This window comes from Adiantum capillus-veneris, chromosome 21 (assembly GCF_014529385.1).
Source record: "Adiantum capillus-veneris isolate H3 chromosome 21, ASM1452938v2, whole genome shotgun sequence".
Taxonomy (NCBI): domain Eukaryota; kingdom Viridiplantae; phylum Streptophyta; class Polypodiopsida; order Polypodiales; family Pteridaceae; genus Adiantum; species Adiantum capillus-veneris.
Window position 1 is genome coordinate 48,184,598 of NC_140951.1, and position 18,798 is coordinate 48,203,395.

At 42.8% G+C, this 18,798-nt stretch overlaps 1 protein-coding gene across 1 annotated transcript in view; it reads left to right on the forward strand.

Moving 5' to 3' along the window:
• LOC147430912 (uncharacterized) overlaps positions 1–18,569 on the forward strand; it is a 69,443-nt gene extending 50,874 nt beyond the window's left edge. The window contains exons 5-7 of the mRNA XM_086493452.1: positions 17,010–17,172; positions 17,571–17,636; positions 18,190–18,569. Of these exons, the coding sequence (XP_086349578.1) occupies positions 17,010–17,172; positions 17,571–17,636; positions 18,190–18,285 (325 nt within the window). The 3' untranslated portion in view covers positions 18,286–18,569. The remainder of the gene's footprint in view (positions 1–17,009; positions 17,173–17,570; positions 17,637–18,189) is intronic.
• Positions 18,570–18,798: the final 229 nt, after the last annotated feature.

Sequence of the window (18,798 nt, forward strand, 5' to 3'; positions counted from 1 at the left end):
AATCCACAAGTTAATTGGAAAGAAAAACTTTTCACTCTCTCTATTGAAAAGGGATAAAACACGGAGTCCAGCAGTTTTTGGCATGTACTCGTTGAAAGGTTTGGCACTTTGTCACATTTTTCATCTACATTCCACCTACCATCATTTAAAAGCATAGTGCTTTTTCAATCACTTGAAAAGTAAAACATGTGTCTATGAAATTGTGGTTGACGTTTGGAATGAGAGCTGGTCTCTTCAAACAGCTATTCGAGTGTTAGAGTTCAGAGCTATTGATTATCTAGGCGGTTCAGTTAGTGAGGACTGGAATTAAGTACTGGACTGAAACAGAGAACTAATCTGGAATAATGTACCGAAATAGAAGACACAAACTGGAAGACTGGGAATGATATTATAGATTCAGATCGGTAGTACAAAGATAATCAGTACATCGTATAATAGGCTTAAGCTCAGATGAAGTCTGAGGATTGATTATTGGAGTAAGTGATTATAGAGTTGAAAGCCAAAAGCTTATGAAGCTAATAGTCTAGAAGCAAGAGCCGTAAGCCAAAAGTCTAAAAAGCTCAAAAAAGCTCCGAATACATTGTAGCGACTCCTATTTATAGGCTTATAGAGTTATTGTAGTAATTGCTGTAATTACTGTCGGTGTAGTAGTTTCCGCTGGTCGGCCTTCCAAGGAGCAGTTCCCGCCTGTTGGGACTATCCTCACCTTCTACATCCTTTCCTCCTTTCTTGAATTTTGATATAAACCAAAATTTCCTTCTGACTAGGAAAAAAAATCCACCCATATAGTGCTTGTTGAGTGCTTGACACCCATATAGTTGTAATTCCAAGGGTATCCATCCAAGGAGATTCCAGTGCCTATCGGATAGCCGGGAAAATCCATCGTCTGATTCTGAGATGGAACTACCTAGTATTCTTCCACTGAACCCGCTTCCTCTTGCCCTTCTTCTTTGGTGCCTCAGAAGTCCCAGTGCCAACATTGTCCTTCTGAATAAGTCTGTAAATGGTCTCTTGCTCAAGCTGATCCCGCCTTTCTGTGGTTATCTTAAATTCATAAGGTGTGAGGGCGTTGTAAGTTTTGGTGTCGGGATCATATAAACTGCATTTGCCCTTAGTCAGTTTATGACAATGCGAGGCTGTGTGAATCCATCCCTGCGGGAGTGGCTGATTCGTTTTTAGTCTGGCTTTGAAGAGAATCTCCGCCATTTCTCTGTATTGTGGTCCCAATCCTGGTTTGGCAGTGACATCCTTTTCAGGAATCTTGGAGGACTCCACGGTCAGTTGAAGTAACTGATTTGTGATCTTCGTTAATCCACGGAGCTGGACCTTCCATTGACCCATACCGAGGTTGAACCTTTGCATTTCTCTCTGTAGATCCATGACAGTGTCCATTTTGAGGGTATGATTGACAAGTGATTACCAGGCCTTCCATTCCATAGTGGCTCGCTCATACCAATCACGGAGTTCATCAGTGATGCTGAGATAAGTGAGCAGATCTATTGGTTCCGGATGTTGAGGATACAAGGTTGGAAAGAATCTGGCAGTACCGCCTCCTTGGCAGGTAAAGCATACTTGAGTACTAGAGAATCAGGTACAAACTCCAAAAAATTGATAACAGTTTGGTTCTCCTGTTGCATTATCTTCCTAGTAATTCGGACCAGCCGAAAGATTTTTCGGAGAGCAGTTGCCTGTTCTCCTACTGACATTTGGGTTCGTGGTCCTTTACTACTGGAAGGTTGATCTTCAATGATGGCCTGCACCCTCTGATCCAAGACACCTCTGGCAATCTGCATCTGAAGCAAGAGTTCTTTTAATTGAATCCTGACCTCCTTCATACATCTGTATGTAGGTCTGTTTCCTAGCAGCAAATCCAGTTCAATAGCTATGGAGTGGCGATCTGCAGTAGACTGTCTCTGCCAATGTGAATTGACTATTATATCATTAGAAGTCAATGTCCACTCAGGCACCCTTTCCAGTAGCTGAATACTGCTGGAATGAACAGGTAGTTGGCACAGCTCTTGATCATGAAAAGCAGCCGACTTCCAGTGCTGAACCATCTCCCTGGCTCCTACATACAGCCTTTGGAAGCGTCCCAAATCAAAGATAAGAGTGTCATCCTCAAAATACTGTCTATATGAACTTGTTGATGCCTTAATCTCTTATTCAGTGTGATGAGCTGTAAAGAGCCTTGTTCATCAGTTCAAAAGATTCAGTCACAGCTTTGGCTTTTCCTTTGTTGCGGGAATGTGCTGTGACTGGTGTAGTGGAGGTTCTCCAGTGTTGCCCTTATTGTGCTGGTCACTGCCTTGCTGCTGCTGATCATCCGACTGCTGGTTTTGCTGGTCCTGATCAGTACTTGGATTGCCTTTGTTGGATCCACTACCCCCAGTTGCAGTTGATTCTCCAGCTCCAGAGCGTGAGGGTGGGGAAGGGGGAGAATCATCATCATCATCATCATCGTCAGGCTTGTCATCCCCTTCCTCCTCATGCTCTTCTTCTTGCTCAGACTCTTCTTCAATATCAGCTTGCTTACTGATATAATCCATAATGGCCTGATTTACCAAGGCTTATTATATTCAGTGATCTTATCTTGTAGATCACTCTGAATAGTCTCAATGAGTGTCTTTAAATTATCCATATTCAAGGTTACTTTTCCTTGTGGATTCAGGGTATCAGCAAGGTTACTGTATATGTATCTCTCTGCAAGGGAATCCTTTAACACAGTGTGGATGGTTAGCAGTTCTTTGAAATTTGCACGCTTCATACGTACAGAGTTTGAAATCTGTCAGCATCTCTCAAAGCAGTTTCCTTCTCTTCGCCGATTTTCGGTTTCTAGTTTCAGCATCTTTGTCTGCAACTCCTTAATTGTTCAAGTTGACTGATTCTTAGCAATAGCATGCTTGAGAGATTGATCAGCCATTTGCTGAAGTTCTTGAATCTGATGATGGCTGGTTCCCAATTCTTCTTTCAGCCTAGCCACTTCTTCATTGGAAGCTGATACATCCATCATCTGTCCTAAGGATTGGACGATAGTGTTCCATGATGCTTGGATGATCACCGAGCAGCCATCAACTACTGTAGCTGAATCAGATTCAGCTGACTCATAAACCATGATTGGAGCCATATATGGCAATGTTGCAAAATCTGGTTTTTGAAGTACCAATTGCCTTTGAGAGGGTTATTGTGCAACTGTTGCAATCGATCCTTCTTGGCCACTGATAAAGCCAGTTCACTTAAAGGAGATTTGGTGACCAAGCTGGCAAGTGCTTTGCCCTTTCCTTTGCCAGTATCAGCTACCACCTAATCATTGCTTGTTATCCGTTCAGTTGTTGCTTCTTGCTGGCTTTTTCTAGTGCTGACTCCTGTTTGAGTCTGCTCTTTGGGCATTGCTGAAGTCTGGTCTTCAGAAGATTTTTCAGTGGAGGGTACGGGTTGGACTTGGCTCTCAAGTTCCTTTGTAGAGCAATACTCTTTTTTAACAGAATCCTGGGTTTCTTTGAGCTACTAGCCTCAGCTAGTGCGGCCTTCCTCTTTTGTCCAGTGATGGCCAGTTGATTACCTGGGTCCTCTTCATTTGAAGATGACTCCACATTGTCAGTTAATGGAATAGGCTTAGGACTCCAAGCTAGCTTTACTTGGGGAAAGGCTTTTGGAGCAATAGCCCAGTACAAAAATTGCCAGACATACCAAGCTTTGAATACACTGTGTGACTTCAGCTTAGCAGTCTGCTGTAAGATGTTGTGAGATAAAATTTGGCATAGATTGGTTTTGGCTTTATCATCTAGCCTTTCTGCTAGCCAGCATTGCAAACAGTTTCTCAGACACATATGTCGGATTGTTTTGTAGACTGACAGCTTCTGCAATAAACCTGTAGGCTGAGGGAACATCCAGTGCAACTATTAGAATCCCTTGCCCACCAGCCTTCCTTTTCTTTCTAGTTGCTTCATCTTCCCTAAGAGCCAGACTGATCTGTTCTGCAGATACTGTGCTGGGCTTTTTCTCGTTGGGCAATCTGAAGGCAAAAGCAATATCTTCAGGTGTCACTGTTATTTTAATTCCGTTAACAGTGACACTTCTTTCATCAACATCAAAAGAATCGAGGGCGTGTTTAATAATGGTTGCATCAAAATCAAACTTCGTAGCTTGTACTATTACATGCAGAGCCCATAATTGCAGCATCGATTATGCCTGCTCATTAAACACATATCTGTGTATCTTATTATATGGAATGAGTGGTAAGGAGGTCTGAATAGAAGTGATGACTGTTGCAGTCTCAACCATTGTGTCCTGCATCTTTTCTGATATTTTCTTGGGACCCATACACTGTGATAACTGAGAAGCTGTAGAGGAAGAAGACTTGTGTATCCTAACCCGCAGCGAGGTGTATCAGGTAGTGTCGGATAGGGACAAGCAGAATCTGTCGACGAGGAGGCTTCATGTTTGAACGAAGAGTTCTCGGAGCTTGGCGATGGCAAGTGCGTGATGGCAGGTAGTCGTCGCGCAAGAGACTTGTGAGGAAGAGTGCCTACACGCCTCATTGTTATACGTGTATGTGCCATAAAAGCTCCACGACTTACCGTTCCTAGAGTTATGTGCACCGATGGCAACGTGGCACACATGCATTGGCTATGTTGTTCAATAATCTCCTTAATGATTAACACATTTATTTCAATTGGTCTTTTTCCCCATAGAAATTGGTACTGATTCTGAAACTCCACTGGCTCTGTTACTGGTACTGGTTTGTCATACTGAGACTTTACTGGTTTTGATACTACATTGACATGGAAAAGATTTAGAACAACATGGTATGACAATCCTTGGTCATTAATAGCTGGAATACCCGTATCATCACCTCTGGAGGTCTCCTTGTCATTAGAATAATATAACTTGATCTTGGCCCCATTATAAATACCTGGCAACAGTAATTCAGATAAGTCTTTCAGCCTCACTGTGCCATTTGAAAATACCCAATCAACTTCAAATGGACCAGCCCAAGCTATCTTTAAATTCGGTTTCTTAGGGCCTGGTTTGGACTGATATAGTAAATTTAAGTCACCCTTCTGAAACTCCCTAACCTTTATCCTTCTTTCATGCCAAGGCTTTCTTCGTTGCTGAACAATCTCCTGTTCCAGCATGGCTCTTTGTCGTAACTCATCTAACTGCAAGAATTCCTTCAGTCTTTGTTTGAGATTATGATTAAAATCTAATCCATATTCAACTGCCATTCTGAGACTGGGAATGACAAATTCAATAAGCACTACAACTTCAATACCATACACCATTCTGAAAGGTGTCATTCCAGTGGTGACTTTATAAGCTGTTCTGTACGCCCATAGAGCAGTCTGGAGCTTGATATCCCACTGATGTGGCTCCTTCTGAACAATCTTGGTCAAAATATTCTTGATGGTTTTATTACTGCTCTCTGCTTGACCATTGCACCTCGGATAATACGGAGTCAATACCTTGTGCTTAATTGAGAGCATCTCCATCAGAATTTCCATTGTGTCATTAATGAAATGTCTCCCTTGATCAGACACAATTTCAATGGGGCATCCATAGCAGCAGATAATGTTTTTAAACAGAAAAACAGCAGTGGACTTGGCAGTATTATTTGGAAGAGCCTTGGCCTCTACCACATAACAGGTAGCCATCAAGATGTACCGGTTCTTTCTTGGAGTGACCTTCTTGAACGGTCCCATGAAATCCAGACCCCATTTCATGAATACTCCCAGTGGTTATACTGGAGTGAGTGGAGTCATATCAGCTGTTGTTGGTCTGCCCATTCTCTGACATATATCACAAGTCTTGCAGAAACTTCGGACATCCGCTATCAGGGTTTGCCACCATAATCCGGCTTGCAGGATTTTCTTATAAGTGATATAAGTGGCGAAGTGTCCTCTTGAATCCCCATTGTGTGCTTTCGAGATGACTTGCATCCTCCTTTCCATTGGCACACACCTTCGATGAATACCATCTATGCCCAATCTATAGAGCAATCCTCCGATTATAGTGAATTTCAGACTCTTAATAATCAAAGCTTTCTTTTGATTCTGAGTCCAATTGTCTGGGAATCCTCCTCTTAAAAGGAACTGATATACATCATACCATTCAGGGTCTGAATTTTCCTCAGCTGTTACCTGAAACAGCTTTGTATCTATTGGCTCATCCCTCAAGGATATTTCAGAGTAGCCTTCAGTACTTCTGGAAAGAAAATCAGCACCACAATGAGATTTACCAGACTTGTGGAATATGCGGAACTCGAACTCCATGAGGAACATCATCCATTTGATTAATCTTCCTTGGATAATAACTTTGTTGATAAAAAATAGTAGTGCCTGATGATCCATATAAAAATGAAATAAGTTGTCCAGCAAGTAATGCCGAAACTTTGTGGGACTAAAAACCATTCCCAGAGCTTCTCTCTTCGTGGTAGTATATCCCTGTTCAACTAGACTGAATCTTCGACTGGAAAAATAAACCGGATAATCTGTCATTTCATTTGGTTGAGCCAGTATTGCCCCCATTGCCAGCCTCGAAGCATCGACATGCACATGGAATATAACATTCCAGTCTGGTTGTCGGAGTACTGGCTTACTGATAATAACATTTTTAAGACATTGAAAGCTTTCTTCACATTTAGAAGTCCAGATGAACTTACTGGTTTTCTTGGTAAGCTCATATAGAGGTAATGCCTTTGTAGCAAGCATGTGAATAAATCTTCAGTAAAAATTTATATACCCTAAGAATGAACTCAATTTAGACGCTGTGTGGGATGCCTTCGCCTACTGGACACACTGGACTTTATCATTGGCCATCTCTATGCTATTTTTGGACACTATATGTCCTAGTAATTGTCCGTTCCAAACCAAAAAAACAAACTTGAATGGATTCAAGCAGATCCTCTTCTCCTGACATCACTAAAAAACCATTTCCAAAAACAGTAGATGCTTCTCCTCGGTTGAGAATACAGTGAAGTCATCCATAAATATAGCTAGAAATCAGAATTAACTGAATATCTCCATCATGCAACACTGGAATATTACTGGAGCATTGCAGAGACCAAATGGCATGACTAAATACATGAATGCAACCCATTCAATAATAAAAGTGGTTTTTCTTCTATCTCAGGAGCAATCTTTAATTGGGTGTAACCACTGCCATTTATAAAACTATACATATCATGGCCTGCAATCTCATCAAGAAGCATATCAATGAAGGGTAGTGGAAAGGGATCTTTGATAGTTTGAGCATTCAATTTCCGGTAGTCCACATAGACTCTTAGTTTCCATTCTTCTTCGATACGACCACTATAAGGAATAGCCAATCGCTGCTGGCGACTTCTGTGATGAATCCGGCTTTCAGAAGGTTGTCAGTTTCCTCTTTGACTTCTTAGCATAGTTCGGATTCATTCTGTACCTTTGTAGACGTACTTGTCTTGCATCTGGCTTCAGAGGTATTCTGTGCTGGCAAACCTTTGGATCTACACCTTTCAGTGTTCCCATGTTAATACATGTATTTCTGGAACATAAGTCTTGCTTTTTCCTTCATTTCTGGGTTCAGATGCTTATTCACCTTGATTAATCGAGGACTTTCTTCAGAACCCAAATTCCATTCTTCAATCTCTTGATCGTCTGGAAGCAGCCAATTCGGACCATCTCCCTTCCTTTTGGTTGACTCCGCATCATAATCCCAGGACGGATCTGTTAGTTTTGGATTCTCATTCTGAACTCCAGTGACCTCTTCAGTGTGCACTGGTGTACTGGAATTTGAATATCCCTCTTTGGAGTCAGATGGTTTCTCTAGCTGTCCTGTCAACTAAACAGTCTCTCTCTAGGATTGAGTTCAGTGAACTGATCTGGAAACTGCTTTCTCTGTTTCTCAGCTTGAGCCTTGTCGAATAATCAAGTCGATTTCAGCTAACGGAAAAATGTTCATGGCTGCAAGCATCCGTTCAATCTTCTTAACCCTATATTTTTGGCTAAGTTTCTCAGGTTGAAGTGCTTTCTTCCAGCTTCTGGTGTTATTTGTTTGGAGCCTGATTTTCCTACTGGTTTCCTGAATGGTCATGGTCTGATTCGCATAATCATAAACAGCCTGCACCGTCCGAAGCCATGGTCGTCCCAATAGCATACCATATGCTCCTTGGACATCCAATACCATAAAGCTCGTTTTGAATTTCTCTTTACCCTCCCTAATTTGCATATTCTCGATCATACCAGTTGCCTGAACAACTCTATGATCAACGATTCTAACCTTAAAGGATGCTGGTTTTAAATCAGTGATACCAAGCCTTCGCTGAAGATGTGCTCCCAGAATATTCACACCTGCCCCTCCATCTAGTATAACATCGGATAGCGGCTCCCATTGTTTCCTGACCTTGTAATCCGGATTACTGGCACCTCATCATCTGTGACAGTTGACAAATCAACAGCTCTGGCATCAGCTTTAGCTTTTCTCCGTTGTTTGATAAACTTTGCTGCTTCAGGCAAAGTCTTCCTGATATCATCTAATCCGACCGTCAATTGCTGAATTCGTTTACAGATTTTGACATAAATCTCTTCTCTCTCTTGGTCAGAATTATCATCAGAACTCAAGGAATCAGGACTATCTTCACATTGCCAATCCTCTGTTCTGGTGTTTGTACTGAGCCTTGACTGACACTGAGAAAGATACTGTGCTTGTCTCAGTTCAATGTTTTCTATTGTGCTTGCTGCTTGAGCTTCAGAGCTCTCTGCACAAAGTCATTAAACTTCTTGTCAAAAGACGGGCACCACGTGCCGATAGAAAAGAACAGACTGAAACAGACTTTTAACACTTCAATAACAACTGAACTGAAAGAGAGAGACGACATGCGACATGGAGTGGCGGAATTCCATCCCAGAGAGTATTGGCCCCAAACCTTGGCGCCCCTTTCGGTATTTCTTTATATTGCATCAACACAGTACAAGCCGGTACTCCAGACTCTGCACCTTTGCCAAGAAGCATGCCAGAGAATGAGCCCTAACCTCATATTTAAAGGCCCTTGGCCTAAAAAGCAATTACAGTGAAAGGCCTTTAAAACTCAAAAGCTCCTGGTCCAAAAAGCAATGCCAAAAGCTGCCATATTTTCGTAAATCGCGCTGGTGTCCGTACAGCAGGCCACGTGTCAGCCCGCCACGTCAGCAAATCAGGGTTAGGGTATCTGATTTTAGGGTTAGGGTTTCAGGCAAAATTAGGGTTTTGGGCAGAATTAGGGTTTCTGATTTTAGGGTTAGGGTTTGAGCAGAATTAGGGTTTGGGCAGAATTAGGGTTTCTGATTTTAGGGTTAGGGTTTCATCAGAATTAGGGTTTCGACACGTCAGCAGTTTGTTACATCTCCCCTTCTTGAAAAAGAGTAATCGTTCGCGATTACTGCATATTTGCAAAACAACTCAACTTAGCTCTTGGGAGGGTCATTCCGAGGGACAATGAGTTTGCTCTTTTTATTAAATAGTTAGCTTCTCCTTTCTGCTCTTTTGATCAAGGAGTTAGCTTCTCCTTTCAGCTGTTTTGATCAAGGAGTTAGCTTCTCCTTTCTTCCAGATCGGAACTCTTGATATTTCGGAGTAGTAAAATTAGCCATCACACCCAGACCGTACTGATCTTCCACGGGTGTCTTGATGCACTAAAAGAAAATTACATACCTAGGCAATCTCATCCAATTAGGAATATTCAGTAATTGGCACATCACAATGCAACACAAATGCTCACATATGCATGTTACAAGACATAGAAACATAAAGCTGCTGATGAACCCCCCCCCCCCCCCCCCCCCCCCCCCAAATAACCATCCAGGTCCGGGCCATGAGCTGTTCAACGATTCCCTCATCACTCCTCCCGCAAATAACCTAAAAAGGTCCGGGCCATGAGATATAGAGGCCTTTTACAACCAAACACCTCCCTAGACCGCAGCCTGCGTCGTTTGGAGGTGCTAAGAGTAACCATTGCTCAGACTTCTTAATACTCCCCTCGTAAATAACCATGCAAGTCCGGGCCATGAGTAACAACAACACTTTTCAATCATTCAATACTCCCCCTGGAAATAACCATAAGGGTTTGGGCCATGAGTATGAACAAGCATTCTCAAACATCTTTTCTCACCACTCCACCCGGGAGTAAAATCACCAATCATTGAAACCGGTATTAAAACCAGAGTCAAACAATTCAAATCGGCACCAAGATAGGTTCAAAACAGATACCATCCATTTCAAACAAAGCTTCAAACAATGCTTTCTCAAATAAAGCTAAGTATCTAACTATAGAACAACTAGAGAGTTCATTCAGGGTTTTGTTTGGACAACCGAACTTTGAGGACGACTGGCTTGCCCTTCTGCATCACGGTGACGGTTCGGTTCCGAACTTGGAGAGTCGCATCGTTCTTGTCATGCCAAGGCATGCCTAATAGAACGTCACAATTGCCCAACTTCATAATGTGGAAATCGGCTTTTCCATGATAATCTTGGATAGTCATTGGAAGAGCACCAATGAGTGGTACCACTTTCTGAGTTTGCCCTGTGGCTAGCTCAGCTTCAATTTCTCCATCCTTCGCATCATAATCAAAGTCCATCTCCTTCAAGAATTGTGGATGGATGAAGTTCTCTGTAGTTCCTGGTCAAAGAAAATTAGGGCTTTGAAACTGTTGACTTTGCCATATGCTCGACACAATTCATTTGTACTTTCAAGGCGTATGCCATAGATGTCAGGTACTAATCCAATGACCGGTTTAGCTCGTTTGGCTGAAGATAGTCCTAGGTTTCTGTCGACCATCGACACGGGAGTCGGCTCTGCAGGTCTGTCAGTGCGTTGGGGACAACCAAAATAGTTATGTTTTGAAAGCATCCAAAACATCGGCCTTCTTGTAGTAAGGTGTCTCGTTGTTGAGGTGTCAAACGAGGCCTTTGTGGTTGACTTTCACGAGACTCTCCAGAATTTGTTCGTTGTTGCCGAGAGTTGTGGTTAGTGGACGGAGATTCTTCTGTGGTAAACTCTAGCTTTCCCTTCATCAGTTTGTAGCCGACCGCGGCATGGTCCATAAGTTCTTGAATGGTAGAGACTTGCTTGGATAGACAATATTCCTGCAATGGTGATGGTAGACCAATGGTGTATCGCTCGCAATGGGCCTCCAAGGGAATAGATCTAAAAAAAGATACACGTCCAGAAACCTTTGGTTATATTCCTCCATGGTTTCGGTGGCAAGCATTTCAGGATACCCCACTCTCCCAGAAGTTGCACTCCGAAGGAAGATGTCAGAAACCATATAACTTCGGGCAAATTTTTTTTCTTGAAAGCTTGCCAAGTACTTGGAGTATGCTGCTTGGTAGCTGCAGACATCAACATCTGCATGACACTGTTTCTGAGAAAAATAGTGACTTGAAACAAATCTGGTTCCTTTTCTTGCAAGTGATCTTAATTGGCTTATGCCCTGTAAAACATGAGCGGTGAAGATGGGAGCGCGCCGAATGCGCGATGAAGTAAGGGTGGGAGTGGCTAATAGGTCCGGGTTTGAAGGCTAGGATACCTCAAATAAAAATTCCAATAGCTTTGTCTGCTCTTTTGTAGGACCGGTATGCTTTCAGAAAAGCACATGCCTGATGCTCTGATACCACTGTCACAAGACGGGCACCACGTGCCAATAGAAAAGAAGAGACTGAAACAGACTTTTAACACTTCAATAACAACTGAACTGAAAGAGAGAGACGACACGCGACACGGAGTGGCGGAATTCCACCCCAGAGAGTATTGGCCCCAAACCTTGGTGCTCCTTTCGGTATTTCTTTATATTGCATCAACACAGTACAAGCCGGTATCCCAGACTTTGCACCTTCACCAAGAAGCATGCCATAGAATGAGCCCTAACCTCATATTTAAAGGCCCTTGGCCTATAAAGCAATTACAGTGAAAGGCCTTCAAAACTCAAAAGCTCCTGGTCCAAAAAGCAATGCCAAAAGCTGCCAGCTTTTTGTAAATCACGTTGGTGTCCGTATAGCAGGCCACGTGTCAGCCCGCCACGTCAGCAAATTAGGGTTAGGGTTAGGGTTAGGCTTAGGGTTTCTGATTTTAGGGTTAGGGTTTTTGATTTTAGGGTTAGGGTTTGAGCAAAATTAGGGTTTCGGGCAAAATTAGGACTTTTGATTTTAGGGTTAGGGTTTCAGCAGAATTAGGGTTTCGACACGTCAGCAGTTTGTTACACTTCTTCGTGGGTGCAGGTACCTCTTGCTCTCTCAGCTTCTTGCTGCGAAATCCATTCAGAAACCATGCACGCAGTCTTTTTTTTGAAGGTGATTCTTGCAACTGCTTGGTCAACTTTTGGATCTTTTCCACATAGCTTCTTACTGACAATTTTCCTTGCTTGATCTTGTCCAACTCACAGAGAATGTCTTCATCGCCTCTGTTGTCTGATTAAGCCTTGATCAGTTTATTGTAAGACCTGAGCTGGCAAGCTGGATAGTGGTAATACCATTTTCTTGCCACATCCTTCAGTGTTTGAGGAAAATATTCTTCACAGTCATCTTCATCAATATGCTTTAATTCAGCATATTGCTCAAAGGCTTGAATGTGGACATCAGGATCGTCTTTTTTTTCCGTCTTTGAACACTGGAAAAGAGATCTTTAACGAAGTAGTGTAATCATGCTTGTCTGTATCATTTTCGGTTCCTCTGGTCTTGGTAGCTTGACTGTGTCTGGATGACTTCCTGTAATGATCAGTGTCGGCATCCCAATGACCTTACTTTTCAGTTTCAGTCTCAGTCTGTACCTTGGCCTTCCTGCTTGTACTGTGACGACTGCCTTGCTACCCTTGGCCTCAGCTGTCTTGTGTCTAAACCGAGAACCTTGAGTCTTGGTTTTACGTTCCTCACGTCCAGCCCTTCTCCCTTCTCCTCCTTGAGTGACTGGAATGCTGAGAGTCTCTGGCCTCTTCAGCATTACTCTGCTTCTCCTGAGCCTCAGTTTCACTCTCAAGGTCCCTCTCAGTATCAGACTTTCTTTCTGACACTTCTGGAATAGGGCCGACTCGTGTGGAATCAGTGCAAAACCGGGTTGACGATTTTCGACCACAACTGACTCTGGGCGACATGTTTGTAGCTAAGAATTCTAACTGGGAGACAGAGCTCGCTGGTCTTAAGAGCAATCAGCTCTAGCCACCGTGATCGCCAAAATGGAATGAGAGCTGGTCTCTTCAGACAGTTATTCCAGTGTTAGAGTTCAGAGCTACTGATTATCTAGGCGGTTCAATTAGTGAGGACTGGAATTAAGTATTGGACTGAAACAGAGAAGTAAACTGGAATTATGTACTGAAATGGAAGACACAAACTGGAAGACTAGGAATGGTATTATAGATTCAGATCGGTAATACAAAGATAAACAGTGCAATATATAACGGGCTTAAGCTCAAATAAAGTCCGAGGATTGATTACAGGAGTAAGTGATTACAGAGTTGAAAGCCAAAAGCTTATGAAGCTAAGAGTCTAGAAGCAAGAGTCGTAAGCCAAAAGTCTAAAAAGCCCAAAAAAGCCCCGAATACATTGTAGCGGCTCCTATTTATAGGCTTACAGAGTTATTGCAGTAACTGCTATAATTACTGCCGAATTACTACCGGTGTAGCAGTATCTGTTGGTCCGCCTTCTAAGAGCGGTTCCCACCTTCTACAACGTTGTTTCAGGGAGATCCCCCAGAGGAAATTCTTGAAGCGAATGAACCCGAGATCGTAGACAAAGTTTAAGACATGGAGCCGAGCAGATTATTCTGCATCTTTTTCGGTGTAGCTCAAAGAAGCAAGCATTGCAAATCCTTTTTGAAGTTGAAGTATCACGGCAGCCACGCAACAGAGTCGACTGACGAAGGTTTCTTTGTAGATTCCCCGGACTTGTTGGCAGACTACAAAGAAGCCATGCTAATACCTCACCTTGAAAAGGGGGGGATGTCACATGCACATGTAACCCTATGTGCACGTGAACAAGCTAACTCCTATTTCTAGGGTTTAGGATAGCCTAGGAAGTGTTCTAGCACCCTTGTCAGCTTGTACGTAGGACGTGCAGGTCCAGACACTTCTACAAGGCATGATCAGGCTTGTGTAAGGCCGCCCTAAGGAGGCGTTGCATTGTAGAGATGAACTTCAAGCACTACATCTGCTACCCATAGTAAACGTTGGGGCTGATCTAAACAGCGTGAGGATTGCTGACCAAAAACGCTAGGCAAGGGACCTACTGTGACTGCCAACATTGGCCCGATTTGCACCCAAGGGCTGCCCCTTAATGGTGTCCCCTATGGGCTCTACCGGCATGATATAGAAGCGCTTGTTCCCTAGATACCCTTGACAATGCATCTGTTGTTTTCCAATGACCGATGTAATGGCCGCGTCTATATGTTGTTCCATTTCTTCTGGCGTTGTCCCACGTTGGGCCATCCATTCCGGTGAAATGACGTTCCCCTTGGCTCCTCCATTGAAGAATATTAGGACCTCCTGATTTCATACTTTGCTCAAGGCTTTGCAAAGATTGGTACTCTCATCCTTTTGTTCCAAGGTCACCCCCGACAAATTCTGGAACGAGTCTTGCCTTTGTCTTGCCTTTCTTTGCCCGCTCCTCTGCTGACCTGTAACTCTCTGGTTTTTCCTCGGCTTGCTCGTTTGGTTCTTTCTTTGCAAGAATGTGCTCCTATTCGGCACAACCATAACACTTGCCCTCTATGTAGTACTCTGCATGCTGCTCTACTGTTAATATAGGGCTTGTGGGTTTCTTCTGCTTCTTACCCTTGTCCTTGAAAGACTCTTTCATGTTGATTTGGACATTGGTTCGTTCAATGGATAAGTCAAGGAGCTTGAATGTATAGAGAAACTATCATTTGTGTGTTCGATGAACTTCTGAATGCTCTTGCACTTCTGCTTCAAGCAGTATCGCCGGATCTCCGCAACAAAACCACTCCTCTGCCCCAAGAAAGAGACCTTTCGAAGCAAAGCAACTTGCAAAAAGGTATCTCAAAATTGTTGACAATATGTAAGCAAAGTATCGTCTTCCTGCATCCTCAAATGGTTCCAAGGGGTCGTAATGACGTGTTGTTCATATTGCTCGATCAACCTTGCCAAATTGAACAGTCTCTTGAACTTGATCCATGTTTTCGAAGCTTTCTTGTACAAGAGGAGGGTCGACCACCATGTCTGAGCGTTGGCTTTGAGAAAAGACGTCGCCCTTCGTGCCTTGGAGGCTTTTGAGAAGCTTCCCCTTAGAGAAAACGATGTCAAACTATTGTATGTAGGCAAAAGCCCGATGCACAAAATTTCCCTTGTTGTTCGTATGGATGTGCCACATCCGCAACGTAAATTGCGGCAACCATGCTAGCAGATTTGCGTTGGTGTTTAACACACCAACTTTTTTAGGGTTCAAGTGTCTTTTATTTGTTTTGGCCTCCTTAGTCCCAATCAAAGGCCACTGGTGCTATAGGCCACGTCATCACATATGTGACATTATGTATGTGCTACAACTTGACGGTTGGATGGACTAGTTTCCTCTTCAGATGTCACTTAGCAGCTCCACGGTTGTGCAGTTCGACTAGGAGCTGAGAGGGGAGAGTTTGTCACCTCTCTGGCTGGTCCCGGGGAAGGTGCTAGTACACCATTGTCTTCTAGGGGGGCTGATCATAGGAAATGAGGGCTGTTATGTGGTTGTGCCCAGCCTATACAAGGTAGTTTTCTCATTTCCGGCTTGTTTCCACCTGTGTTTTGCCCGCCATGTACTGTTGGCAGTGTCTTATAGTGTGCCTCTTGGTGGTTCCAGGTTTCGGGTATTTTTACCAGTTGCCTTGTACCACTGAATTTCACTTAGGGGGCTATTAGAGCAAAGTTTTGGGCTTACTCTCATTTGTCGTTCAAGCAGACTTTATAGGGTTTGGTAGTTCCCTATACATGATTGCGAGCTCTTGTTCATGACATCACTTCCTGGGCTGATTTGTTACGACATTTAGGTGTAATGTGTGTGCATTTAAGACCATTGGACATGTTTTTCTCTCACTAAGATTTTTTCCCGTTCATTTTTTATAACAAATCTTTGTACATTCACAAGGAGTGAAACAACTCCCTGTATTGTGCGTCCCTGAGCTTCCTTCTCTTCTCATTGTGTGCACATCCATGCAACCCTAACTCTGACGCTCTCGATAGCCTCTAGATGATCCGCACCACGAACCACTTGAGTGGCATGATGTCTCTGACGTGTATTAGGGTTAGGGTTTCTGCGTTAGGTCAAAGCTGCTACCAATCACTGCGTTCGTTGGGCTGAGCACACACTCTCTCTCGATAAAAGGTGGTCCAGACTCCATACTTAACACCAGGCGTAGTAGTTCCTCCTATGCCACCTCTCTCTCTCTCTCTCTCTCTCTATAGGATCTCTTCTCTCGATAGAATGCTGATTTTCTCGCTGCGGACCGTTTTCTCTCTCAAACAGTGCTCTTTTGTGGCACTAAATTTGAAGACTGTCTCTGCTTTCTTGCTTTTTCGTGCTGGAAAATCACCTGCTCTTGCCTGAAAAGTGCCAGCTTTTACTTTTTTTTAAAGGAAAGCGTCTGCTTTTTTGCTTTCCTTCCAAAAATCTTTTTTTTTGCTTTTTCCCTTAAAAACACAGTTTTTGTTTTTGTGTTTAAATTTTTGTTTTTCCTTGAAAGCATGAGTGTGTATGTATTGCTTTCGTGCGATCACAACAAGCCCTTGAGCGAGAGCTTTTGAGGGCCAGCTTTTGGGCCCCTTGGGGGATCTATGTAAGAGTCAAGGAGGGCATCTCCAGTTCACATTGATAGAACTTAAGGATTGCTGTCAAGCAGCTCAAAGTTCAGCTTGTCAAAGCGGCTTGTAGTAAATGCACAGGTGTGATCCAGACTGATTATAAATTCCATTGAAGTGCATTACCTTCGCAACTTAACAAGTTTTATACATGTGTTCAAATCTTTTGGAGCTCTTTTTTGTTTGCTTGTTCATTTTGTTTGTTTGTTTGGCCTTTTTTTCCAGGGAGAACCTCCAGACTGGGAATATGGCTATGTTCAGAGGCAAATTTGGTGCATTTAAGACAATAGTACAGATCCAAATTCCCAACAATTATATTGGCAAGCTCATTGGAAAAGAGGGTTCTACGCTCCGGAAGATAAGAGAGCAGTGTCGGGTCTCTATTGAGGTGTGTAAAGGAGTCAAATTGGGAATTTACATAAGGAAATTTTGAATTACACGGAAGCCTTGTGAAGTACATATTTTTTTTCTGAAGTAGAAAGATGGTATTTTAGCATTTTAGCTGTGATCAGCTTGTTGTGAACGTTTTCGAGGTCAAGATCCAAGGGAGATGCATCTAAAGTTGTCTCAACAATTGTGATTTGGAGGAACTAGTTTCAACGGTTGAAAAATATTTTTTTCTGCAATGCCTGAAGCTTCAAGGCGTTTTTCTTGTTGGACTGAATTTTTTTTACATGACAAATTAGATCAATGTGCATACCAAATGGTGGTGTCTGATTGGTTCTTAACAATCTTATAAGTTTGGGTCCTGACTTGTCGAAAATACTGGGCTTTGTTTTCTGGCAGCTGCATGATGATATAGAGAATGGTGGACAAGGGAAAATTGCTCATTTGAAAGGGACACTAGCCCAGGTAAACTGATATGTCTACTTTCCATTTTACTTCCCAAATGGAAGGCCTTTTATTCTCTTGTTAAGGAGTCTTCCTCTTTGACTCACTTATTGAGCTTAGACACTGGGATAGGAATTCTGCTAAAGCAACATGATCTAACCACTCGTCAGTGCTATTATTTTTAAAAAATCATACTAACTCTGTAGAATAGACTACTTATTGTCAGGGGGTTCACCTGTAGAATCTATATCAGGAGCATTCAAAGGATATTAACAAAATCCCTATACTTACACGCTAGAGGTAATAAAGCAGCCGAGTTTTTCAAGAAAACTTACAGGTTTTCCCCAAAAAAGAAATAAAAACCTCTTTGTTCTGTTAAGTTTTAAAATTTTTACCAAATAAAATGCCCCTTATTTTGAACTCACATGCTATACTTAACATTTTTTAGGTGCACCCTTGGAGTACTTACCATGCATATTCTGTTTTTGGTTTGAAGTAAAACTCTATCTTCTTTTTTAGAAGAAGCTTACCGGTTTTCTTCTGTCCTCTGGCTATGCTTGTTTGCATTCTGCAGGTTACAATGGCGCAGACACTTCTGCAAGTCTATTTGGCATCAAAAGACCGGGCCAAACGAGCCAGGGCGCTAGTAGTATCAACTGTTCAGCACTGACTTTTGGGTTGTGGATGCCTTTTACGACCACTTTCAATTATCATATTGCGAACATGGACCAGCATGTCCGAGTAATGGCTTGATTTCTCAGCAGGCCAGATGAAATTGTTAAAACTCATGTAAACTAGACAGAACACTGCTAAAGAAATTGACCCTGCTGGTGCTCCATCATCTTTCAGTTTGGGGGAATGTTGCAAGAGACTATCCAAACTCTTGTTCAACACTCTGTTTCCTTAAATGTTAGTTGTGCGAATAGAATGCGATGGGATCACTATGTTCTAGCACGTTTTCTTTTATGAGATGGTTCTGAAAATGCTTCTATGGCACAAGAATTGATGCATAGTGCTTTGGCAAGTCGGTAATTTATTCGATGAAGAAAGTGCAGGTCTGGGTTATGGTCTATACTTGTCCTCCCAACCAACACTTCAATAGCCCTTGCTATAGAAGTCCCGTTTTCAATGCCATATGGGCTCATTGCCCCTTGCCCCATGCCCTGCCAAGTCCGTGTTCTGA